General features: G+C 51.1%; 5 protein-coding genes across 5 annotated transcripts; all 5 read left to right on the top strand.

The window, feature by feature from the left end:
* The first annotated feature begins 3,667 nt into the window (after positions 1-3,667).
* On the top strand, positions 3,668-5,544 carry Gm51591 (predicted gene, 51591). The gene has a single exon (XM_030243914.1). The coding sequence runs from the start codon at positions 3,668-3,670 to the stop codon at positions 5,186-5,188; it is 1,521 nt and encodes a 506-aa protein (XP_030099774.1). The 3' UTR covers positions 5,189-5,544.
* Positions 5,545-9,855: 4,311 nt separating this feature from the next.
* On the top strand, positions 9,856-12,282 carry Gm51573 (predicted gene, 51573). The gene has a single exon (NM_001384123.1). It carries the CDS (start codon positions 10,240-10,242, stop codon positions 11,758-11,760), a length of 1,521 nt encoding a protein of 506 aa, NP_001371052.1. The 5' UTR covers positions 9,856-10,239; the 3' UTR covers positions 11,761-12,282.
* Positions 12,283-13,546: 1,264 nt separating this feature from the next.
* On the top strand, positions 13,547-15,293 carry Gm51592 (predicted gene, 51592). The gene has a single exon (XM_030243915.1). It carries the CDS (start codon positions 13,547-13,549, stop codon positions 15,065-15,067), a length of 1,521 nt encoding a protein of 506 aa, XP_030099775.1. The 3' UTR covers positions 15,068-15,293.
* A 1,194-nt stretch (positions 15,294-16,487) lies between these two features.
* Positions 16,488-18,363, top strand: Gm51593 (predicted gene, 51593). Its single transcript, XM_030243916.1, has one exon. It carries the CDS (start codon positions 16,858-16,860, stop codon positions 18,361-18,363), a length of 1,506 nt encoding a protein of 501 aa, XP_030099776.1. The 5' UTR covers positions 16,488-16,857.
* Positions 18,364-20,153: 1,790 nt separating this feature from the next.
* On the top strand, positions 20,154-21,908 carry Gm51594 (predicted gene, 51594). Its single transcript, XM_030243917.1, has one exon. The coding sequence runs from the start codon at positions 20,154-20,156 to the stop codon at positions 21,672-21,674; it is 1,521 nt and encodes a 506-aa protein (XP_030099777.1). The 3' UTR covers positions 21,675-21,908.
* The last annotated feature ends 3,857 nt before the right edge of the window (positions 21,909-25,765 follow it).

Here is a 25,765-nt window from a genome sequence, read left to right on the forward strand (position 1 = left end):
TTACATAGATAGATAGATTGATAGATAGAGAGATATGTAAATTTTTTCCATCAGGTCTTTGTTTGGAGGCCTACAGGAAATCTTGAGATTTGGCGACTGGGCGTGGCTTCCATGCCTGTGTGTGGCAGCCATGTTGAGACTGGGCGTGGCTGAGGTCCCACCTGTCAGGGGCAGTTATAAAAGGGCATGCCTGACAGAGGCAAGGGCTTCTAAGCTGTGAGCTTCTGTCTGTAGGTGTTCTCTCTCTGCTCAGGAGAGCACACACCCGACTAGAGGCAAGTCACAAGGTGAGTCTGGCGTGCAGATCGAACCTAGAGAATCCAGCCCTGTCCTCGGGAGTGGTCATGGAGACTAGCTCCGAGGCAGGTGTTCTGCAGAAGCTGCTGGATCGCCTTTGCCAGGAGACCGACCCAGGAAAGATCTACAAAACGCTGAAGAAAATGTCTTCTCTTCCTTCTCTGTGTGACTGCCTTGCAGAGATTGGCTTCAGAAAGACCATCAAGTCCTTGAAGAAACAGCAACTCCTCGTGCCCTTTGTAAAGGACTTAGTGGCCCAGTGGTCCACTGGGTTCCTGCATGGGCCCCAGCCTGAGCAGACCCGGCAGGACTTTGGCTTGGAGAAGGGCCTCACAACGGAGGGCCGGAGCACCTCCCCAGAAGAGAAGCCCCAGGAGCAAGCATCCCAGGAAGTCCGCAGAGATGGGAGAGAGGTTTTCCTTGGACTTTGCAGCTGCTGCCCAGGCAGCAGCTCTTGCCTAAGCCAGAGCCGAAAATCGCACCAAAGGTCCAACCGTAGGGCACCTCACATTCGAAGCCCGCATCCAGGAGAAAACTGGAGCCCTGAGCTGCAGCAAGATATCCAGAACCTGGTGCACCTAGGAACGTCCAGGGCGAGCCTGGAGGAGCCTTGGCAGCAGGAAGGGGCCAAGCCCCTGTCCAGAAAGCCAGGGGCTGGGCCACAGGAGCCCACTGGGCTTGTGTTTGGTGGGCACAGCAAGTGTCAGCCACCAGGCAACTGGGAGCAGGAGGAAGCCCCTGGAGCTGGTTCGTCCTGGGCTTGCCTCAATGGGGAGTGCTGCTCTCCTTCCTCTTCGGAGTGTCCACGGGGCAAGAGGCAGAGGTGGGAATCCCGGTGTCCAGCCGAGGCCCAGAGTCCTCCTGCAAAGGTGCCTCGAGAGGAGTCTGGAAGCTCCATGGATCTGAGTCCCATTGCTGCCAGCACCATTCCAGAGACTCCCTCCAGTGGCCAAATCTGGTTCGAATGGGATCTTGCCCAGGAGACATTTGCTCTCAGCAGGAACATGAAGCCTCAGCTTGGGGGTGGGAGCTCAGGAAGCAGCACAGAACCCGAGTCTATTCAGGTTGCAGGCCTGCAGCAGGACCCCAGCAGAAGCGCACTGGAACCAGGGATGGTGCTCACTGCCAGGCTGGCAAGGACAAAGTTGGGCTTGGGCAGCCAGAAGAGAAGTCCTGGCCCCAGGGCCGCAGGTGCAAGGAATCCTACAGCCAGCCTGAGGCCCCCACAGCCCTGCAGCTTCAGGGGTCCCGAGAGGAGAGGCTGCAAACCGTCATAGGCCGCCTCCAAAGCAAAAGAGCCAAGAGGCCTCAACCCAGACAGACGATGATGGTCTCCTTCATCACCGAGCTCAAGAGCCCCAGCCAACAAGGACAGCCAGGACCCACTGGGGCTGCCTCTGCCCAAAATGCCCACAGTCTTCCTGAGGCTCCTGCCCATCCTCCAGCCCAGAGGGCTTCCTGCCTTCTCCTTGGAGAAAGAGGCACCAAAAAGGGCCCTGCTAAAAGACCTGCTCCTCTCATGGCCAAGGCCCTGAAGGACTACAGAAAGTGCTTCTATAAAAGGTGAACCCCAGATGATTTCCATCACCAGAAAACCTGCAACTCCTGAGATTGGACTGACTGGACACACAGGCGCTTCCCTCCAGGGACTGCCACATGGTACACCCTGGGTTTAGGGCTCCGGGCAGACTTCCCAGCAGCTAATCTTGGCATTCTCACTGGACTTCTTTACACAGTTTTCCACACCTTAACTTTTGTCCCATGTCAATTCTCAAAACATCTTCAAAAATAAATCAATATCTCTTCCCCAATCAACTTTGTGGGTTTGTCTCTACATTACTTGTGAAGGATTGATACCCATGGACCTAGATACAGTTTAGCAGTTGGACAAAGAGACTAACAGTCTGCCTGCTGACAGTTTTGCAAAGATGCATGTAGGATCGTAGATGGTAGAAGAGATACCTAGAGTCACAAAGAGAAGTAGGCACATCAATATGTTTGTGGAAGTCTGGCAGTAGACTTGATATCAGTGCCCACAAACCAGTAGGAATCAAGGCAGTTTGTGTGTGTGTGTGCCTGTGTGTGTTTGGGGGAGTGTGCATGTATATGTGTGTGCATGCATGCCCTCATGTCTGTGTATTTTTTATGGGTATGTGTCTGTGAGTGTGTTCATGTGTGTGTGTGGTACAACTATTTGTATGTGTGTGATGAAGAAAAGGAAAGTTACACGAGTACAGAGAGGCAGAGAGAGAGAGAGAGAGAAAGAGAGAGAGAGAGAGAGAGAGAGAGAGAGAGAGAGAGAGAGAGAGAGAGAGAGAGAGAAATAACTTGCCTATAGGATTGAGAACAAAACTGATCCAAAGTTCCCAGACATTGTCTCTCATTAGGGTAAGAGCTCAGATGGATTGGCACTTAAAATTAAAGTATGCTTTAGAGGGTCCTAGGGATGCAAGCAAGGTCACATGTTGGTGTCAGCAAAAGCCAAGGAGAAAACCAGCAGTATACCCACTAATTGTAAAGTGAGTATTGGGTAATCACACATAGTGTGTAAAGGAGAGACAGAAAAGAGAGATAAAACATTGATAGTGAGAAAAAGTGAGACAGGCATGAGCCAGAGAAGCAGGCAAAGGTCCAATGAGAATGAATTCAAGGCAAGGTACAGATAACACTAGGCACAGAGAAACAGAATTCCATCTACAACCCTGAAATGCAAAGGTGTGGCTGTGCACCTGGTTCTATGCACCTGTGTGGACTTCCATTGGCTACAAGGTTGTGGGAAGAAGCAGCAAGAGGCTTGCAGCAAACAGGTGCCTCCAATAAGTTTTCCTACAAAGGAAAGGACTTTGCCCTAAGGAGGTTCAGTGGGTGAAGTTCACATGGCTGGGTGGCCATTTTACAGTATGAGGAAATGTATGAGGAGAACAGATACCATCCTGTTTCGTTTGTTGGTTTACTTAGTTGGTTTTGGTTTTGGTGTTGGTGTTGGTTGTGGTTTTGCTTTTGGTTGTTTGATTGATTTATTTCATTTACATAGATAGATAGATTGATAGATAGAGAGATATGTAAATTTTTTCCATCAGGTCTTTGTTTGGAGGCCTACAGGAAATCTTGAGATTTGGCGACTGGGCGTGGCTTCCATGCCTGTGTGTGGCAGCCATCTTGAGACTGGGCGTGGCTGAGGTCCCACCTGTCAGGGGCAGTTATAAAAGGGGATGCCTGACAGAGGCAAGGGCTTCTAAGCTGTGAGCTTCTGTCTGTAGGTGTTCTCTCTCTGCTCAGGAGAGCACACACCCGACTAGAGGCAGGTCACAAGGTGAGTCTGGCTTGCAGATCGAACCTATAGAATCCAGCCCTGTCCTCGGGAGTGGTCATGGAGACTAGCTCCGAGGCAGGTGTTCTGCAGAAGCTGCTGGATCGCCTTTGCCAGGAGACCGACCCAGGAAAGATCTACAAAACGCTGAAGAAAATGTCTTCTCTTCCTTCTCTGTGTGACTGCCTTGCAGAGATTGGCTTCAGAAATACCATCAAGTCCTTGAAGACACAGCAACTCCTCATGCCCTTTGTAAAGGACTTAGTGGCCCAGTGGTCCACTGGGTTCCTACATGGGCCCCAGCCTGAGCAGACCCGGCAGGACTTTGGCTTGGAGAAGGGCCTCACAACGGAGGGCCAGAGCACCTCCCCAGAAGAGAAGCCCCAGGAGCAAGCATCCCAGGAAGTCCGCGGAGATGGGAGAGAGGTTTTCCTTGGGCTTTGCAGCTGCTGCCCAGGAAGCAGCTCTTGCCTAAGCGAGAGCCGAAAATCGCACCAAAGTTCCAACCGTAGCTCACGTCACATTCGAAGTCCGCATCCAGGAGAAAACTGGAGCCCTGAGCTGCAGCAAGATGTCCAGAACCTGGTGCACCTAGGAACGTCCAGGGCGAGCCTGGAGGAGCCTTGGCAGCAGGAAGGGGCCAAGCCCCTGTCCAGAAAGCCAGGGGCTGGGCCACAGGAGCCCACTGGGCTTGTGTTTGGTGGGCACAGCAAGTGCCAGCCACCAGGCAACTGGGAGCAGGAGGAAGCCCCTGGAGCTGGTTCCTCCTGGGCTTGCCTCAATGGGGAGTGCTGCTCTCCTTCCTCTTCGAAGTGTCCACGGGGCAAGAGGCAGAGGTGGGAATCCCGGTGTCCAGCCGAGGCCCAGAGTCCTCCTGCAAAGCTGCCTCTAGACGAGTCTGGAAGCTCCATGGATCTGAGTCCCATTGCTGCCAGCACCGTTCCAGAGACTCCTTCCAGTGGCCAAGTCTGGTTCGAATGTGATCTTGCCCAGGAGACATTTTCCTCTCAGCAGGATCATGAAGCCTCAGCTTGGGGGTGGGAGCTCAGGAAGCAGCACAGAACCCGAGTCTATTCAGGTTGCAGGCCTGCAGCAGGACCCCAGCAGAAGCGCACTGGAACCAGGGATGGTGCTCACTGCCAGGCTGGCAAGGACAAAGTTGGGCTTGGGCAGCCAGAAGAGAAGTCCTGGCCCCAGGGCCGCAGGTGCAAGGAATCCTACAGCCAGCCTGAGGCCCCAACAGCCCTGCAGCTTCAGGGGTCCCAAGAGGAGAGGCTGCAAACCGTCATAGGCCGCCTCCAAAGCACAAGAGCCAAGAGGCCTCAACCCAGACAGACGATGATGGTCTCCTTCATCACCGAGCTCAAGAGCCCCAGCCAACAAGGACAGCCAGGACCCACTGGGGCTGCCTCTGCCCAAAATGCGCACAGTCTTCCTGAGGCTCCTGCCCATCCTCCAGCCCAGAGTGCTTCCTGCCTTCTCCTTGGAGAAAGAGGCACCAAAAAGGGCCCTGCTAAAAGACCTGCTCCTCTCATGGCCAAGGCCCTGAAGGACTACAGAAAGTGCTTCTATAAAAGGTGAACCCCAGATGATTTCCATCACCAGAAAACCTGCAAATCCTGAGACTTGGACTGACTGGACACACAGGCGCTTCCCTCCAGGGACTGCCACATGGTACACCCTGGGTTTAGGGCTCCAGGCAGACTTCCCAGCAGCTAATCTTGGCATTCTCACTGGACTTCTTTACACAGTTTTCCACACCTTAACTTTTGTCCCATGTCAATTCTCAAAACATCTTCAAAAATAAATCAATATCTCTTCCCCAATCAACTTTGTGGGTTTGTCTCTACATTACTTGTGAAGGATTGATACCCATGGACCTAGATACAGTTTAGCAGTTGGACAAAGAGACTAACAGTCTGCCTGCTGACAGTTTTGCAAAGATGCATGTAGGATCATAGATGGTAGAAGAGATACCTAGAGTTCCAAAGAGAAGTAGGCACATCAATATGTTTGTGGAAGTCTGGCAGTAGACTTGATATCAGTGCCCACAAACCAGTAGGAATCAAGGCAGTTTGTGTGTGTGTGTGCCTGTGTGTGTGGGGGGGAATGTGCATGTATATGTGTGTGCATGCATGCCCTCATGTGTGTGTATTTTTTATGGGTATGTGTCTGTGAGTGTGTTCATGTGTGTGTGTGGTACAACTATTTGTATGTGTGTGATGAAGAAAAGGAAAGTTACACGAGTACAGAGAGGCAGAGAGAGAGAGAGAGAGAGAGAGAGAGAGAGAGAGAGAGAGAGAGAGAGAGAGAAATAACTTGCCTATAGGATTGAGAACAAAACTGATCCAAAGTTCCCAGACATTGTCTCTCATTAGGGTAAGAGCTCAGATGGATTGGCACTTAAAATTAAAGTATGCTTTAGAGGGTCCTAGGGATGCAAGCAAGGTCACATGTTGGTGTCAGCAAAAGCCAAGGAGAAAACCAGCAGTATACCCACTAATTGTAAAGTGAGTATTGGGTAATCACACATAGTGTGTAAAGGAGAGACAGAAAAGAGAGATAAAACATTGATAGTGAGAAAAAGTGAGACAGGCATGAGCCAGAGAAGAAGGCAAAGGTCCAATGAGAATGAATTCAAGGCAAGGTACAGATAACACTAGGCACAGAGAAACAGAATCCCATCTAAAACCCAGAAATGCAAAGGTGTGGCAGTGCACCTGGTTCTATGCACCTGTGTGGACTTCCATTGGCTACAAGGTTGTGGGAAGAAGCAGCAAGAGGCTTTCAGCAAACAGGTGCCTCCAATAAGTTTTCCTACAAAGGAAAGGACTTTGCCCTAAGGAGGTTCAGTGGGTGGAGGTCACATGGCTGGGTGGCCATTTTGCAGTATGAGGAAATGTATGAGGAGAACAGATTCCATCCTGTTTCGTTTGTTCGTTTACTTAGTTGGTTTTGGTGTTGGTTTTGGTGTTGGTTGTGGTTTTGCTTTTGGTTGTTTGATTGATTGATTTCATTTACATAGATAGATAGATTGATAGATAGAGAGATATGTAAATTTTTTTCCATCAGGTCTTTGTTTGGAGGCCTACAGGAAATCTTGAGATTTGGCGACTGGGCGTGGCTTCCATGCCTGTGTGTGGCAGCCATCTTGAGACTGGGCGTGGCTGAGGTCCCACCTGTCAGGGGCAGTTATAAAAGGGGATGCCTGACGGAGGAAGGGCTTCTAAGCTGTGAGCTTCTGTCTGTAGGTGTTCTCTCTCTGCTCAGGAGAGCACACACCCGACTAGAGGCAGGTCACAAGGTGAGTCTGACGTGCAGATCGAACCTAGAGAATCCAGCCCTGTCCTCGGGAGTGGTCATGGAGACTAGCTCCGAGGCAGGTGTTCTGCAGAAGCTGCTGGATCGCCTTTGCCAGGAGACCGACCCAGGAAAGATCTACAAAACGCTGAAGAAAATGTCTTCTCTTCCTTCTCTGTGTGACTGCCTTGCAGAGATTGGTTTCAGACAGACCATCAAGTCCTTGAAGAAACAGCAGCTCCTCGTGTGCTTTGTAAAGGACTTAGTGGCCCAGTGGTCCACTGGGTTCCTGCATGGACCCATGCCTGAGCAGACCCGGCAGGACTTTGGCTTGGAGAAGGGCCTCACAACGGAGGGCCGGAGCACCTCCCCAGAAGAGAAGCCCCAGGAGCAAGCATCCCAGGAAGTCCGCAGAGATGGGAGAGAGGTTTTCCTTGGGCTTTGCAGCTGCTGCCCAGGCAGCAGCTCTTGCCTAAGCTAGAGCCGAAAATCGCACCAAAGGTCCAACCGTAGGGCACCTCACATTCGAAGCCCGCATCCAGGAGAAAACTGGAGCCCTGAGCTGCAGCAAGATGTCCAGAACCTGGTGCACCTTGGAACGTCCAGGGCGAGCCTGGAGGAGCCTTGGCAGCAGGAAGGGGCCAAGCCCCTGTCCAGAAAGCCAGGGGCTGGGCCACAGGAGCCCACTGGGCTTGTGTTTGGTGGGCACAGCAAGTGTCAGCCACCAGGCAACTGGGAGCAGGAGGAAGCCCCTGGAGCTGGTTCGTCCTGGGCTTGCCTCAATGGGGAGTGCTGCTCTCCTTCCTCTTCGGAGTGTCCACGGGGCAAGAGGCAGAGGTGGGAATCCCGGTGTCCAGCCGAGGCCCAGAGTCCTCCTGCAAAGGTGCCTCGAGAGGAGTCTGGAAGCTCCATGGATATGAGTCCCATTGCTGCCAGCACCATTCCAGAGACTCCCTCCAGTGGCCAAGTCTGGTTCGAATGTGATCTTGCCCAGGAGACATTTTCCTCTCAGCAGGATCATGAAGCCTCAGCTTGGGGGTGGGAGCTCAGGAAGCAGCACAGAACCCGAGTCTATTCAGGTTGCAGGCCTGCAGCAGGACCCCAGCAGAAGCGCACTGGAACCAGGGATGGTGCTCACTGCCAGGCTGGCAAGGACAAAGTTGGGCTTGGGCAGCCAGAAGAGAAGTCCTGGCCCCAGGGCCAGAGGTGCAAGGAATCCTACAGCCAGCCTGAGGCCCCCACAGCCCTGCAGCTTCAGGGGTCCCAAGAGGAGAGGCTGCAAACCGTCATAGGCCGCCTCCAAAGCACAGGAGCCAAGAGGCCTCAACCCAGACAGACGATGATGGTCTCCTTCATCACCGAGCTCAAGAGCCCCAGCCAACAAGGACAGCCAGGACTCACTGGGGCTGCCTCTGTCCAAAATGCGCACAGTCTTCCTGAGGCTCCTGCCCATCCTCCAGCCCAGAGGGCTTCCTGCCTTCTCCGTGGAGAAAGAGGCACCACAAAGTTCCCTGCTAAAAGACCTGCTCCTCTCATGGCCAAGGCCCTGAAGAACTACAGAAAGTGCTTCTATAAAAGGTGAACCCCAGATGATTTCCATCACCAGAAAACCTGCAACTCCTGAGACTTGGACTGACTGGACACACAGGCGCTTCCCTCCAGGGACTGCCACATGGTACACCCTGGGTTTAGGGCTCCGGGCAGACTTCCCAGCAGCTAATCTTGGCATTCTCACTGGACTTCTTTACACAGTTTTCCACACCTTAACTTTTGTCCCATGTCAATTCTCAAAACATCTTCAAAAATAAATCAATATCTCTCCCACAATCAACTTTGTGGGTTTGTCTCTACATTACTTGTGAAGGATTGATACCCATGGACCTAGATACAGTTTAGCAGTTGGACAAAGAGACTAACAGTCTGCCTGCTGACAGTTTTGCAAAGATGCATGTAGGATCGTAGATGGTAGAAGAGATACCTAGAGTCACAAAGAGAAGTAGGCACATCAATATGTTTGTGGAAGTCTGGCAGTAGACTTGATATCAGTGCCCACAAACCAGTAGGAATCAAGGCAGTTTGTGTGTGTGTGTGTGCCTGTGTGTGTGTGGGGGGAGTGTGCATGTATATGTGTGTGCATGCATGCCCTCATGTGTGTGTATTTTTTATGGGTATGTGTCTGTGAGTGTGTTTATGTGTGTGTGTGGTACAACTATTTGTATGTGTGTGATTAAGAAAAGGAAAGTTACACGAGTACAGAGAGGCAGAGAGAGAGAGAGAGAGAGAGAAATAACTTGCCTATAGGATTGAGAACAAAACTGATCCAAAGTTCCCAGACATTGTCTCTCATTAGGGTAAGAGCTCAGATGGATTGGCACTTAAAATTAAAGTATGCTTTAGAGGGTCCTAGGGATGCAAGCAAGGTCACATGTTGGTGTCAGCAAAAGCCAAGGAGAAAACCAGCAGTATACCCACTAATTGTAAAGTGAGTATTGGGTAATCACACATAGTGTGTAAAGGAGAGACAGAAAAGAGAGATAAAACATTGATAGTGAGAAAAAGTGAGACAGGCATGAGCCAGAGAAGCAGGCAAAGGTCCAATGAGAATGAATTCAAGGCAAGGTACAGATAACCCTAGACACAGAGACACAGAATCCCTTCTACAACCCTGAAATGCAAAGGTGTGGCTGTGCACCTGGTTCTATGCACCTGTGTGGACTTCCATTGGCTACAAGGTTGTGGGAAGAAGCAGCAAGAGGCTTTCAGCAAACAGGTGCCTCCAATAAGTTTTCCTACAAAGGAAAGGACTTTGCCCTAAGGAGGTTCAGTGGGTGGAGGTCACATGGCTGGGTGGCCATTTTGCAGTATGAGGAAATGTATGAGGAGAACAGATTCCATCCTTTTTGTTTGTTGATTTATTTACTTGGTTTTGGTGTTGGTGTTGGTGTTGGTTGTGGTTTTGCTTTTGGTTGTTTGATTGATTGATTTCATTTACATAGATAGATAGATTGATAGATAGAGAGATATGTAAATTTTTTCCATCAGGTCTTTGTTTGGAGGCCTACAGGAAATCTTGAGATTTGGCGACTGGGCGTGGCTTCCATGCCTGTGTGTGGCAGCCATCTTGAGACTGGGCGTGGCTGAGGTCCCACCTGTCAGGGGCAGTTATAAAAGGGCATGCCTGACAGAGGCAAGGGCTTCTAAGCTGTGAGCTTCTGTCTGTAGGTGTTCGCTCTCTGCTCAGGAGAGCACACACCCGACTAGAGGCAGGTCACAAGGTGAGTCTGGCGTGCAGATCGAACCTAGAGAATCCAGCCCTGTCCTCGGGAGTGGTCATGGAGACTAGCTCCGAGGCAGGTGTTCTGCAGAAGCTGCTGGATCGCCTTTGCCAGGAGACCGACCCAGGAAAGATCTACAAAACGCTGAAGAAAATGTCTTCTCTTCCTTCTCTGTGTGACTGCCTTGCAGAGATTGGCTTCAGAAAGACCATCAAGTCCTTGAAGAAACAGCAACTCCTCGTGCCCTTTGTAAAGGACTTAGTGGCCCAGTGGTCCACTGGGTTCCTGCATGGGCCCCAGCCTGAGCAGACCCGGCAGGACTTTGGCTTGGAGAAGGGCCTCACAACGGAGGGCCGGAGCACCTCCCCAGAAGAGAAGCCCCAGGAGCAAGCATCCCAGGAAGTCCGCAGAGATGGGAGAGAGGTTTTCCTTGGACTTTGCAGCTGCTGCCCAGGCAGCAGCTCTTGCCTAAGCCAGAGCCGAAAATCGCACCAAAGGTCCAACCGTAGGGCACCTCACATTCGAAGCCCGCATCCAGGAGAAAACTGGAGCCCTGAGCTGCAGCAAGATGTCCAGAACCTGGTGCACCTAGGAACGTCCAGGGCGAGCCTGGAGGAGCCTTGGCAGCAGGAAGGGGCCAAGCCCCTGTCCAGAAAGCCAGGGGCTGGGCCACAGGAGCCCACTGGGCTTGTGTTTGGTGGGCACAGCAAGTGTCAGCCACCAGGCAACTGGGAGCAGGAGGAAGCCCCTGGAGCTGGTTCGTCCTGGGCTTGCCTCAATGGGGAGTGCTGCTCTCCTTCCTCTTCGGAGTGTCCACGGGGCAAGAGGCAGAGGTGGGAATCCCGGTGTCCAGCCGAGGCCCAGAGTCCTCCTGCAAAGGTGCCTCGAGAGGAGTCTGGAAGCTCCATGGATCTGAGTCCCATTGCTGCCAGCACCATTCCAGAGACTCCCTCCAGTGGCCAAGTCTGGTTCGAATGGGATCTTGCCCAGGAGACATTTTCCTCTCAGCAGGATCATGAAGCCTCAGCTTGGGGGTGGGAGCTCAGGAAGCTGCACAGAACCCGAGTCTATTCAGGTTGCAGGCCTGCAGCAGGACCCCAGCAGAAGCGCACTGGAACCAGGGATGGTGCTCACTGCCAGGCTGGCAAGGACAAAGTTGGGCTTGGGCAGCCAGAAGAGAAGTCCTGGCCCCAGGGCCGCAGGTGCAAGGAATCCTACAGCCAGCCTGAGGCCCCCACAGCCCTGCAGCTTCAGGGGTCCCGAGAGGAGAGGCTGCAAACCGTCATAGGCCGCCTCCAAAGCAAAAGAGCCAAGAGGCCTCAACCCAGACAGACGATGATGGTCTCCTTCATCACCGAGCTCAAGAGCCCCAGCCAACAAGGACAGCCAGGACCCACTGGGGCTGCCTCTGCCCAAAATGCCCACAGTCTTCCTGAGGCTCCTGCCCATCCTCCAGCCCAGAGGGCTTCCTGCCTTCTCCTTGGAGAAAGAGGCACCAAAAAGGGCCCTGCTAAAAGACCTGCTCCTCTCATGGCCAAGGCCCTGAAGGACTACAGAAAGTGCTTCTATAAAAGGTGAACCCCAGATGATTTCCATCACCAGAAAACCTGCAACTCCTGAGATTGGACTGACTGGACACACAGGCGCTTCCCTCCAGGGACTGCCACATGGTACACCCTGGGTTTAGGGCTCCGGGCAGACTTCCCAGCAGCTAATCTTGGCATTCTCACTGGACTTCTTTACACAGTTTTCCACACCTTAACTTTTGTCCCATGTCAATTCTCAAAACATCTTCAAAAATAAATCAATATCTCTCCCACAATCAACTTTGTGGGTTTGTCTCTACATTACTTGTGAAGGATTGATACCCATGGACCTAGATACAGTTTAGCAGTTGGACAAAGAGACTAACAGTCTGCCTGCTGACAGTTTTGCAAAGACGCATGTAGGATCGTAGATGGTAGAAGAGATACCTAGAGTCACAAAGAGAGGTAGGCACATCAATATGTTTGTGGAAGTCTGGCAGTAGACTTGATATCAGTGCCCACAAACCAGTAGGAATCAAGGCAGTTTGTGTGTGTGTGTGTGCCTGTGTGTGTGTGTGTGGGGGGGGAGTGTACATGTATATGTGTGTGCATGCATGCCCTCATGTGTGTGTATTTTTTATGGGTATGAGTCTGTGAGTGTGTTCATGTGTGTGTGTGGTACAACTATTTGTATATGTGTGATGAAGAAAAGGAAAGTTACACGAGTACAGAGAGGCAGAGAGAGAGAGAGAGAGAGAGAGAGAGAGAGAGAGAGAGAGAGAGAGAGAGAAATAACTTGCCTATAGGATTGAGAACAAAACTGATCCAAAGTTCCCAGACATTGTCTCTCATTAGGGTAAGAGCTCAGATGGATTGGCACTTAAAATTAAAGTATGCTTTAGAGGGTCCTAGGGATGCAAGCAAGGTCACATGTTGGTGTCAGCAAAAGCCAAGGAGAAAACCAGCAGTATACCCACTAATTGTAAAGTGAGTATTGGGTAATCACACATAGTGTGTAAAGGAGAGACAGAAAAGAGAGATAAAACATTGATAGTGAGAAAAAGTGAGACAGGCATGAGCCAGAGAAGCAGGCAAAGGTCCAATGAGAATGAATTCAAGGCAAGGTACAGATAACCCTAGACACAGAGAAACAGAATCCCATCTACAACCCTGAAATGCAAAGGTGTGGCTGTGCACCTGGTTCTATGCACCTGTGTGGACTTCCATTGGCTACAAGGTTGTGGGAAGAAGCAGCAAGAGGCTTGCAGCAAACAGGTGCCTCCAATAAGTTTTCCTACAAAGGAAAGGACTTTGCCCTAAGGAGGTTCAGTGTGTGTAGGTCACATGGCTGGGTGGCCATTTTGCAGTATAAGGAAATGTATGAGGAGAACAGATTCCATCCTGTTTTGTTTGTTGGTTTACTTAGTTGGTTTTGGTGTTGGTGTTGTTGTTGGGTGTGGTTTTGCTTTTGGTTGTTTGCTTGATTTATTTCATTTACATAGATAGATAGATTGATAGATAGAGAGATATGTAAATTTTTTCCATCAGGTCTTTGTTTGGAGGCCTACAGGAAATCTTGAGATTTGGCGACTGGGCGTGGCTTCCATGCCTGTGTGTGGCAGCCATCTTGAGACTGGGCGTGGCTGAGGTCCCACCTGTCAGGTGCAGTTATAAAAGGGGATGCCTGACAGAGGCAAGGGCTTCTAAGCTGTGAGCTTCTGTCTGTAGGTGTTCTCTCTCTGCTCAGGAGAGCACACACCCGACTAGAGGCAAGTCACAAGGTGAGTCTGGTGTGCAGATCGAACCTAGAGAATCCAGCCCTGTCCTCGGGAGTGGTCATGGAGACTAGCTCCGAGGCAGGTGTTCTGCAGAAGTTGCTGGATCGCCTTTGCCAGGAGACCGACCCAGGAAAGATCTACAAAACGCTGAAGAAAATGTCTTCTCTTCCTTCTCTGTGTGACTGCCTTGCAGAGATTGGCTTCAGAAAGACCATCAAGTCCTTGAAGAAACAGCAACTCCTCGTGCCCTTTGTAAAGGACTTAGTGGCCCAGTGGTCCACTGGGTTCCTGCATGGGCCCCAGCCTGAGCAGACCCGGAAGGACTTTGGCTTGGAGAAGGGCCTCACAATGGAGGGCCGGAGCACCTCCCCAGAAGAGAAGCCCCAGGAGCAAGCATCCCAGGAAGTCCGCGGAGATGGGAGAGAGGTTTTCCTTGGGCTTTGCAGCTGCTTCCCAGGCAGCAGCTCTTGCCTAAGCCAGAGCCGAAAATCGCACCAAAGGTCCAACCGTAGGGCACCTCACATTCGAAGCCCGCATCCAGGAGAAAATTGGAGCCCTGAGCTGCAGCAAGATGTCCAGAACCTGGTGCACCTAGGAACTTCCAGGGCGAGCCTGGAAGAGCCTTGGCAGCAGGAAGGGGCCAAGCTCCTGTCCAGAAAGCCAGGGGCTGGGCCACAGGAGCCCACTGGGCTTGTGTTTGGTGGGCACAGCAAGTGCCAGCCACCAGGCAACTGGGAGCAGGAGGAAGCCCCTGGAGCTGGTTCCTCCTGGGCTTGCCTCAATGGGGAGTGCTGCTCTCCTTCCTCTTCGGAGCGTCCACGGGGCAAGAGGCAGAGGTGGGAACCGAGGTGTCCAGCCGAGGCCCAGAGTCCTCCTGCAAAGGTGCCTCGAGACGAGTCTGGAAGCTCCATGGATCTGAGTCCCATTGCTGCCAGCACCATTCCAGAGACTCCCTCCAGTGGCCAAGTCTGGTTCGAATGGGATCTTGCCCAGGAGACATTTTCCTCTCAGCAGGATCATGAAGCCTCAGCTTGGGGGTGGGAGCTCAGGAAGCAGCACAGAACCCAAGTCTATTCAGGTTGCAGGCCTGCAGCAGGACCCCAGCAGAAGCGCACTGGAACCAGGGATGGTGCTCACTGCCAGGCTGGCAAGGACAAAGTTGGGCTTGGGCAGCCAGAAGAGAAGTCCTGGCCCCAGGGCCGCAGGTGCAAGGAATCCTACAGCCAGCCCGAGGCCCCCACAGCCCTGCACCTTCAGGGGTCCCAAGAGGAGAGGCTGCAAACCGTCATAGGCCGCCTCCAAAGCACAAGAGCCAAGAGGCCTCAACCCAGACAGACGATGATGGTCTCCTTCATCACCGAGCTCAAGAGCCCCAGCCAACAAGGACAACCAGGACCCACTGGGGCTGCCTCTGCCCAAAATGCGCACAGTCTTCCTGAGGCTCCTGCCCATCCTCCAGCCCAGAGGGCTTCCTGCCTTCTCCTTGGAGAAAGAGGCACCAAAAAAGGCCCTGCTAAAAGACCTGCTCCTCTCATGGCCAAGGCCCTGAAGGACTACAGAAAGTGCTTCTATAAAAGGTGAACCCCAGATGATTTCCATCACCAGAAAACCTGCAACTCCTGAGACTTGGACTGACTGGACACACAGGCGCTTCCCTCCAGGGACTGCCACATGGTACACCCTGGGTTTAGGGCTCCGGGCAGACTTCCCAGCAGCTAATCTTGGCATTCTCACTGGACTTCTTTACACAGTTTTCCACACCTTAACTTTTGTCCCATGTCAATTCTCAAAACATCTTCAAAAATAAATCAATAATCTCCCCCAATCAACTTTGTGGGTTTGTCTCTACATTACTTGTGAAGGATTGATACCCAGGGACCTATATACAGTTTAGTAGTTGGACAAAGAGACTAACAGCCTGCCTGCTGACAGTTTTGCAAAGATGCATGTAGGATTGTAGATGGTAGAAGAGATACCTAGAGTCACAAAGAGAAGTAGGCACATCAATATGTTGTGGAATCTGGCAGTAGACTTGATATCAGTGCCCACAAACCAGTAGGAATCAAGGCAGTTTGTGTGTGTGTGTGCCTGTGTGTGTGTGGGGGGAGTGTGCATGTATATGTGTGTGCATGCATGCCCTCATGTGTGTGTATTTTTTATGGGTATGTGTCTGTGAGTGTGTTCATGTGTTTGTGTGGTACTACTATTTGTATGTGTGTGATGAAGAAAAGGAAAGTTACACGAGTACAGAGAGGCAGAGAGAGAGAGAGAGAGAGAGAGAGAGAGAGAGAGAGAGAGAGAGAGAGAGAGAGAGAGAGAGAGAGAGAGAAATAACTTGCCTATAGGATTGAGAACAAAACTGATCCAAAGTTCCCAGACATTGTCTCTCATTAGGGTAAGAGCTCAGATGGATTGGCACTTAAAATTAAAGTATGCTTTAGAGGGTCCTAGGGATGCAAGCAAGGTCACATGTTGGTGTCAGCAAAAGCCAAGGAGAAAACCAGCAGTATACCCACTAATTGTAAAGTGAGTATTGGGTAATCACACATAGTGTGTAAAGGAGAGACAGAAAAGAGAGATAAAACATTGATAGTGAGAAAAAGTGAGACAGGCATGAGCCAGAGAAGCAGGCAAAGGTCCAATGAGAATGAATTCAAGGCAAGGTACAGATAACCCTAGACACAGAGACACAGAATCCCATCTAAAACCCTGAAGTGCAAAGGTGTGGCTGTGCACCTGGTTCTATGCACCTGTGTGGACTTCCATTGGCTACAAGGTTGTGGGAAGAAGCAGCAAGAGGCTTTCAGCAAACAGGTGCCTCCAATAAGTTTTCCTACAAAGGAAAGGACTTTGCCCTAAGGAGGTTCTGTGGGGGGAGGTCACATGGCTGGGTGGCCATTTTGCAGTATGAGGAAATGTATGAGGAGAACAGATTCCATCCTGTTTCGTTTGTTGGTTTACTTAGTTGGTTTTGGTGTTGGTGTTGGTTGTGGTTTTGCTTTTGGTTGTTTGATTGATTTATTTCATTTACATAGATAGATAGATTGATAGATAGAGAGATATGTAAATTTTTTCCATCAGGTCTTTGTTTGGAGGCCTACAGGAAATCTTGAGATTTGGCGACTGGGCGTGGCTTCCATGCCTGTGTGTGGCAGCCATCTTGAGACTGGGCGTGGCTGAGGTCCCACCTGTCAGGGGCAGTTATAAAAGGGGATGCCTGACAGAGGCAAGGGCTTCTAAGCTGTGAGCTTCTGTCTGTAGGTGTTCTCTCTCTGCTCAGGAGAGCACACACCCGACTAGAGGCAGGTCACAAGGTGAGTCTGGCGTGCAGATCGAACCTAGAGAATCCAGCCCTGTCCTCGGGAGTGGTCATGGAGACTAGCTCCGAGGCAGGTGTTCTGCAGAAGCTGCTGGATCGCCTTTGCCAGGAGACTGACCCAGGAAAGATCTACAAAACGCTGAAGAAAATGTCTTCTCTTCCTTCTCTGTGTGACTGCCTTGCAGAGATTGGCTTCAGACAGACCATCAAGTCCTTGAAGAAACAGCAGCTCCTCTTGCCCTTTGTAAAGGACTTAGTGGCCCAGTGGTCCACTGGGTTCCTGCATGGGCCCCAGCCTGAGCAGACCCGGCAGGACTTTGGCTTGGAGAAGGGCCTCACAACGGAGGGCCGGAGCACCTCCCCAGAAGAGAAGCCCCAGGAGCAAGCATCCCAGGAAGTCCGCGGAGATGGGAGAGTTGTTTTCCTTGGGCTTTGCAGCTGCTGCCCAGGCAGCAGCTCTTGCCTAAGCCAAAGCCGAAAATCGCACCAAAGATCCAACCGTAGGGCACCTCACATTCGAAGCCCGCATCCAGGAGAAAACTGGAGGCCTGAGCTTCAGCAAGATTTCCAGAACCTGGTGCACCTTGGAAGGTCCATGGCGAGCCTGGAGGAGCCTTGGCAGCAGGAAGGGGCCAAGCCCCTGTCCAGAAAGCCAGGGGCTGGGCCACAGGAGCACACTGGGCTTGTGTTTGGTGGGCACAGCAAGTGCCAGCCACCAGGCAACTGGGAGCAGGAGGAAGCCCCTGGAGCTGGTTCCTCCTGGGCTTGCCTCAATGGGGAGTGCTGCTCTCCTTCCTCTTCGGAGCGTCCACGGGGCAAGAGGCAGAGGTGGGAATCCCCGTGTTCAGCCGAGGCCCAGAATCCTCCTGCAAAGGTGCCTCGCGAGGAGTCTGGAAGCTCCATGGATCTGAGTCCCATTGCTGCCAGCACCATTCCAGAGACTCCCTCCAGTGGCCAAGTCTGGTTCGAATGGGATCTTGCCCAGGAGACATTTTCCTCTCAGCAGGATCATGAAGCCTCAGCTTGGGGGTGGGAGCTCAGGAAGCAGCACAGAACCCAAGTCTATTCAGGTTGCAGGCCTGCAGCAGGACCCCAGCAGAAGCGCACTGGAACCAGGGATGGTGCTCACTGCCAGGCTGGCAAGGACAAAGTTGGGCTTGGGCAGCCAGAAGAGAAGTCCTGGCCCCAGGGCCGCAGGTGCAAGGAATCCTACAGCCAGCCCGAGGCCCCCACAGCCCTGCACCTTCAGGGGTCCCAAGAGGAGAGGCTGCAAACCGTCATAGGCCGCCTCCAAAGCACAAGAGCCAAGAGGCCTCAACCCAGACAGACGATGATGGTCTCCTTCATCACCGAGCTCAAGAGCCCCAGCCAACAAGGACAACCAGGACCCACTGGGGCTGCCTCTGCCCAAAATGCGCACAGTCTTCCTGAGGCTCCTGCCCATCCTCCAGCCCAGAGGGCTTCCTGCCTTCTCCTTGGAGAAAGAGGCACCAAAAAAGGCCCTGCTAAAAGACCTGCTCCTCTCATGGCCAAGGCCCTGAAGGACTACAGAAAGTGATCTATAAAAGGTGAACCCCAGATGATTTCCATCACCAGAAAACCTGCAACTCCTGAGACTTGGACTGACTGGACACACAGGCGCTTCCCTCCAGGGACTGCCACATGGTACACCCTGGGTTTAGGGCTCCGGGCAGACTTCCCAGCAGCTAATCTTGGCATTCTCACTGGACTTCTTTACACAGTTTTCCACACCTTAACTTTTGTCCCATGTCAATTCTCAAAACATCTTCAAAAATAAATCAATAATCTCCCCCAATCAACTTTGTGGGTTTGTCTCTACATTACTTGTGAAGGATTGATACCCAGGGACCTATATACAGTTTAGTAGTTGGACAAAGAGACTAACAGCCTGCCTGCTGACAGTTTTGCAAAGATGCATGTAGGATTGTAGATGGTAGAAGAGATACCTAGAGTCACAAAGAGAAGTAGGCACATCAATATGTTGTGGAATCTGGCAGTAGACTTGATATCAGTGCCCACAAACCAGTAGGAATCAAGGCAGTTTGTGTGTGTGTGTGCCTGTGTGTGTGTGGGGGGAGTGTGCATGTATATGTGTGTGCATGCATGCCCTCATGTGTGTGTATTTTTTATGGGTATGTGTCTGTGAGTGTGTTCATGTGTTTGTGTGGTACTACTATTTGTATGTGTGTGATGAAGAAAAGGAAAGTTACACGAGTACAGAGAGGCAGAGAGAGAGAGAGAGAGAGAGAGAGAGAGAGAGAGAGAGAGAGAGAGAGAGAGAGAGAAATAACTTGCCTATAGGATTGAGAACAAAACTGATCCAAAGTTCCCAGACATTGTCTCTCATTAGGGTAAGAGCTCAGATGGATTGGCACTTAAAATTAAAGTATGCTTTAGAGGGTCCTAGGGATGCAAGCAAGGTCACATGTTGGTGTCAGCAAAAGCCAAGGAGAAAACCAGCAGTATACCCACTAATTGTAAAGTGAGTATTGGGTAATCACACATAGTGTGTAAAGGAGAGACAGAAAAGAGAGATAAAACATTGATAGTGAGAAAAAGTGAGACAGGCATGAGCCAGAGAAGCAGGCAAAGGTCCAATGAGAATGAATTCAAGGCAAGGTACAGATAACCCTAGACACAGAGAAACAGAATCCCATCTAAAACCCTGAAGTGCAAAGGTGTGGCTGTGCACCTGGTTCTATGCACCTGTGTGGACTTCCATTGGCTACAAGGTTGTGGGAAGAAGCAGCAAGAGGCTTTCAGCAAACAGGTGCCTCCAATAAGTTTTCCTACAAAGGAAAGGACTTTGCCCTAAGGAGGTTCTGTGGGGGGAGGTCACATGGCTGGGTGGCCATTTTGCAGTATGAGGAAATGTATGAGGAGAACAGATTCCATCCTGTTTCGTTTGTTGGTTTACTTAGTTGGTTTTGGTGTTGGTGTTGGTTGTGGTTTTGCTTTTGGTTGTTTGATTGATTTATTTCATTTACATAGATAGATAGATTGATAGATAGAGAGATATGTAAATTTTTTCCATCAGGTCTTTGTTTGGAGGCCTACAGGAAATCTTGAGATTTGGCGACTGGGCGTGGCTTCCATGCCTGTGTGTGGCAGCCATCTTGAGACTGGGCGTGGCTGAGGTCCCACCTGTCAGGGGCAGTTATAAAAGGGGATGCCTGACAGAGGCAAGGGCTTCTAAGCTGTGAGCTTCTGTCTGTAGGTGTTCTCTCTCTGCTCAGGAGAGCACACACCCGACTAGAGGCAGGTCACAAGGTGAGTCTGGCGTGCAGATCGAACCTAGAGAATCCAGCCCTGTCCTCGGGAGTGGTCATGGAGACTAGCTCCGAGGCAGGTGTTCTGCAGAAGCTGCTGGATCGCCTTTGCCAGGAGACTGACCCAGGAAAGATCTACAAAACGCTGAAGAAAATGTCTTCTCTTCCTTCTCTGTGTGACTGCCTTGCAGAGATTGGCTTCAGACAGACCATCAAGTCCTTGAAGAAACAGCAGCTCCTCTTGCCCTTTGTAAAGGACTTAGTGGCCCAGTGGTCCACTGGGTTCCTGCATGGGCCCCAGCCTGAGCAGACCCGGCAGGACTTTGGCTTGGAGAAGGGCCTCACAACGGAGGGCCGGAGCACCTCCCCAGAAGAGAAGCCCCAGGAGCAAGCATCCCAGGAAGTCCGCGGAGATGGGAGAGTTGTTTTCCTTGGGCTTTGCAGCTGCTGCCCAGGCAGCAGCTCTTGCCTAAGCCAAAGCCGAAAATCGCACCAAAGATCCAACCGTAGGGCACCTCACATTCGAAGCCCGCATCCAGGAGAAAACTGGAGGCCTGAGCTTCAGCAAGATTTCCAGAACCTGGTGCACCTTGGAAGGTCCATGGCGAGCCTGGAGGAGCCTTGGCAGCAGGAAGGGGCCAAGCCCCTGTCCAGAAAGCCAGGGGCTGGGCCACAGGAGCACACTGGGCTTGTGTTTGGTGGGCACAGCAAGTGCCAGCCACCAGGCAACTGGGAGCAGGAGGAAGCCCCTGGAGCTGGTTCCTCCTGGGCTTGCCTCAATGGGGAGTGCTGCTCTCCTTCCTCTTCGGAGCGTCCACGGGGCAAGAGGCAGAGGTGGGAATCCCCGTGTTCAGCCGAGGCCCAGAATCCTCCTGCAAAGGTGCCTCGCGAGGAGTCTGGAAGCTCCATGGATCTGAGTCCCATTGCTGCCAGCACCATTCCAGAGACTCCCTCCAGTGGCCAAGTCTGGTTCGAATGGGATCTTGCCCAGGAGACATTTTCCTCTCAGCAGGATCATGAAGCCTCAGCTTGGGGGTGGGAGCTCAGGAAGCAGCACAGAACCCAAGTCTATTCAGGTTGCAGGCCTGCAGCAGGACCCCAGCAGAAGCGCACTGGAACCAGGGATGGTGCTCACTGCCAGGCTGGCAAGGACAAAGTTGGGCTTGGGCAGCCAGAAGAGAAGTCCTGGCCCCAGGGCCGCAGGTGTAAGGAATCCTACAGCCAGCCCGAGGCCCCCACAGCCCTGCAGCTTCAGGGGTCCCAAGAGGAGAGGCTGCAAACCATCATAGGCCGCCTCCAAAGTACAAGAGCCAAGAGGCCTCAACCCAGACAGACGATGATGGTCTCCTTCATCACCGAGCTCAAGAGCCCCAGCCAACAAGGACAGCCAGGACCCACTGGGGCTGCCTCTGCCCAAAATATGCACAGTCTTCCTGAGGCTCCTGCCCATCCTCCAGCCCAGAGGGCTTCCTGCCTTCTCCTTGGAGAAAGAGGCACTAAAAAGGGCCCTGCTAAAAGACCTGCTCCTCTCATGGCCAAGGCCCTGAAGGACTACAGAAAGTGCTTCTATAAAAGGTGAACCCCAGATGATTTCCATCACCAGAAAACCTGCAACTCCTGAGACTTGGACTGACTGGACACACAGGCGCTTCCCTCCAGGGACTGCCACATGGTACACCCTGGGTTTAGGGCTCCGGGCAGACTTCCCAGCAGCTAATCTTGGCATTCTCACTGGACTTCTTTACACAGTTTTCCACACCTTAACTTTTGTCCCATGTCAATTCTCAAAACATCTTCAAAAATAAATCGATATCTCTCCCCCAATCAACTTTGTGGGATTGTCTCTACATTACTTGTGAAGGATTGATACCCATGGACATAGATAAGTTTAGCAGTTGGACAAACAGACTAACAGTCTGCCTGCTGACAGTTTTGCAAAGATGCATGTAGGATTGTAGATGGTAGAATAGATACCAAGAGTCACAAAGAGAAGTAGGCACATCAATATGTTTGTGGAAGTCTGGCAGTAGACTTGATATCAGTGCCCACAAACCAGTAGGAATCAAGGCAGTTTGTGTGTGTGTGTGTGCCTGTGTGTGTGTGGGGGGGGGTGTGCATGTATATGTGTGTGCATGCATGCCCTCATGTGTGTGTATTTTTTATGGGTATGTGTCTGTGAGTGTGTTCATGTGTGTGTGTGGTACAACTATTTGTATGTGTGTGATGAAGAAAAGGAAAGTTACACGAGTACAGAGGCAGAGAGCGAGAGAGAGAGTGAGAGAGAGAGAGAGAGAGAGAGAGAGAGAGAGAGAGAGAGAGAGAAATAACTTGCCTATAGGATTGAGAACAAAACTGATCCAAAGTTCCCAGACATTGTCTCTCATTAGGGTAAGAGCTCAGATGGATTGGCACTTAAAATTAAAGTATGCTTTAGAGGGTCCTAGGGATGCAAGCAAGGTCACATGTTGGTGTCAGCAAAAGCCAAGGAGAAAACCAGCAGTATACCCACTGTACTGGCTAGTTTTGTGTCAACTTGACACAGCTGGAGTTATCACAGAGAAAGGAGCTTCAGTTGAGGAAATGCCTCCATGAGATCCAACTGTAAGGCATTTTCTCAATTAGTGATCAAGGGGGAAAGGCCCCTTGTGGGTGGGACCATCTCTGGGCTAGTAGTCTTGGGTTTTATAAGAGAGCAGGCTAAGCAAGCCAGTAAAGAACATCCCTCCATGGCCTCTGCATCAGCTCCTGCTTTCTGACCTGCTTGAGTTCCAGTCCTGCATCCTTTGGTGATCAACAGCAGTATGGAAATGTAAGCCGAATAAAGCCTTTCCTCCCCAACTTGCTTCTTGGTCATGATGTTTGTGCAGGAATAGAAACCCTGACTAAGACAAATTGGTACCAGCAGAGTGGGGTATTCCTGTAACAATCTGACCATGTTTTGGGGAGGACTGTGGAAGGACTTTGGAACTTTGGGCTTGAAGATCCATCCGTTGTTAAGAGCTCTGTCGGATGTCATGTAGGAGCTTGGAAGATAATGTTGAGAACACCGCAGAAGAAGGAGCTCTGGTTTGTGAAATTTCAGAGGGAAAATTAAAGACTCTTTTCAGGGCCATTGCTGTTTTGAATGTGAAGATTCTGTAGTTCTGGTTAGCTGGGGCTGAAGAATCAGCTGTGATTAACAAGATACCAGAACTACCAAAGCAAAAACTTTGCATTACTGCGACTATTGATGCTGGTTAGCTGGAGCTAAGAAATTAGCGGTGATTAAGAAGAGACCAGCATCATTGAGGTGACATCTTCTGGGAAGTGTTTTCTGAAAGCACAAAGAGGCTGTGTTCCAGAGATGGCCAAGGTTGTACTCCTGCTGCAGTGGGACTTGGTAATATGTAAGGGTCACCCAGGTGGTACTGGTTTTGAAGGCATGAAGGGGTCACGCAAAGCAGCTGAGGCTCGGTACTGTGAGAGGCCATGGAAGGCCATTGGTGAAGGTGCAGCCTCAGTTGCAATTGAAGGCCCAGGACTGAAGGGGTCATGCAGTGTTTTGGAGATGCCAGTACCATGAGATGACCACCAAGAGCAGCAGCAGCAGTGGGGTAGAAGATCCTCTGGAGCCTAGAGGATGATGCGTGTGCTACAAAGGGCATGGCTGGAGAAGTGACCCAAGCCCTTGGAGGAGCCCAGAAGATCGTGAGTTGGATCCCAGACATTGGACAGTTGGAGATTGACTTTTGCTTTTGATTGTGACTGTGCCCTGATATTTTCCCTATTGAAGGAAGAAACTGTTTTAGTGGAGCCCACAGTTAAGAGACTTTTAATTGTAAAAAGACTTTGGATTTTAAAAAAGATGGATATTTTAAAGAGATTGAAAATTTAAGAATATGTAAAGGCTGTGGGACTTTTAAAGTTATTTAGATCTTGGGGATGAATAAGATTGTAAGGGTTGAGGCTTACTAGTGATGTTTTTGTGTGTCAAGTTGACAAGGGGTCAATTGTACTGGCTAGTTTTGTGTCAACTTGACACAGCTGGAGTTATCACAGAGAAAGGAGCTTCAGTTGAGGAAATGCCTCCATGAGATCCAACTGTAAGGCATTTTCTCAATTAGTGATCAAGGGGGAAAGGCCCCTTGTGGGTGGGACCATCTCTGGGCTAGTAGTCTTGGGTTTTATAAGAGAGCAGGCTAAGCAAGCCAGTAAAGAACATCCCTCCATGGCCTCTGCATCAGCTCCTGCTTTCTGACCTGCTTGAGTTCCAGTCCTGCATCCTTTGGTGATCAACAGCAGTATGGAAATGTAAGCCGAATAAAGCCTTTCCTCCCCAACTTGCTTCTTGGTCATGATGTTTGTGCAGGAATAGAAACCCTGACTAAGACACCCACTAATTGTAAAGTGAGTATTGGGTAATCACACATAGTGTGTAAAGGAGAGACAGAAAAGAGAGATAAAACATTGATAGTGAGAAAAAGTGAGACAGGCATGAGCCAGAGAAGAAGGCAAAGGTCCAATGAGAATGAATTCAAGGCAAGGTACAGATAACCCTAGACACAGAGAAACAGAATCCCATCTAAAACCCTGAAGTGCAAAGGTGTGGCTGTGCACCTGGTTCTATGCACCTGTGTGGACTTCCATTGGCTACAAGGTTGTGGGAAGAAGCAGCAAGAGGCTTGCAGCAAACAGGTGCCTCCATAAGTTTTCCTACAAAGGAAAGGACTTTGCCCTAAGGAGGTTCAGTGGGTGGAGGTCACATGGCTGGGTGGCCATTTTGCAGTATGAGGAAATGTACGAGGAGAACAGATTCCATCCTGTTTTGTTTGTTGGTTTACTTAGTTGGTTTTGGTGTTGGTGTTGGTGTTGGTTGTGGTTTTGCTTTTGGTTGTTTGATTGATTTATTTCATTTACATAGATAGATTGATAGATAGAGAGATATGTAAATTTTTTCCATCAGGTCTTTGTTTGGAGGCCTACAGGAAATCTTGAGATTTGGCGACTGGGCGTGGCTTCCATGCCTGTGTGTGGCAGCCATCTTGAGACTGGGTGTGGCTGAGGTCCCACCTGTCAGGGGCAGTTATAAAAGGGGATGCCTGACAGAGGCAAGGGCTTCTAAGCTGTGAGCTTCTGTCTGTAGGTGTTCTCTCTCTGCTCAGGAGAGCACACACCCGACTAGAGGCAGGTCACAAGGTGAGTCTGGTGTGCAGATGGAACCTAGAGAATCCAGCCCTGTCCTCGGGAGTGGTCATGGAGACTAGCTCCGAGGCAGGTGTTCTGCAGAAGCTGCTGGATCGCCCTTGCCAGGAGACCGACCTAGGAAAGATCTACAAAACGCTGAAGAAAATGTCTTCTCTTCCTTCTCTGTGTGACTGCCTTGCAGAGATTGGCTTCAGAAAGACCATCAAGTCCTTGAAGAAACAGCAGCTCCTCGTGCCCTTTGTAAAGGACTTAGTGGCCCAGTGGTTCACTGGTTTCCTGCATGGACCCCAGCCTGAGCAGATTCTGCAGGACTTTGGCTTGGAGAAAGTCCTCACAAGGAGATCCGGAGCACCTTCCCAGAATAGAAGCCCCAGGAGCAAGCATCCCAGGAAATCCACGGAGATGGGAGAGAGGTTTTCCTTGGGCTTTGCAGCTGCTGCCCAGGCAGCACCTCTTGCCTAAGCCAGAGCCGAAAATCGCACAAAA

This window comes from Mus musculus, chromosome 8, assembly GCF_000001635.26.
Source record: "Mus musculus strain C57BL/6J chromosome 8, GRCm38.p6 C57BL/6J".
Lineage (NCBI taxonomy): Eukaryota > Metazoa > Chordata > Mammalia > Rodentia > Muridae > Mus > Mus musculus.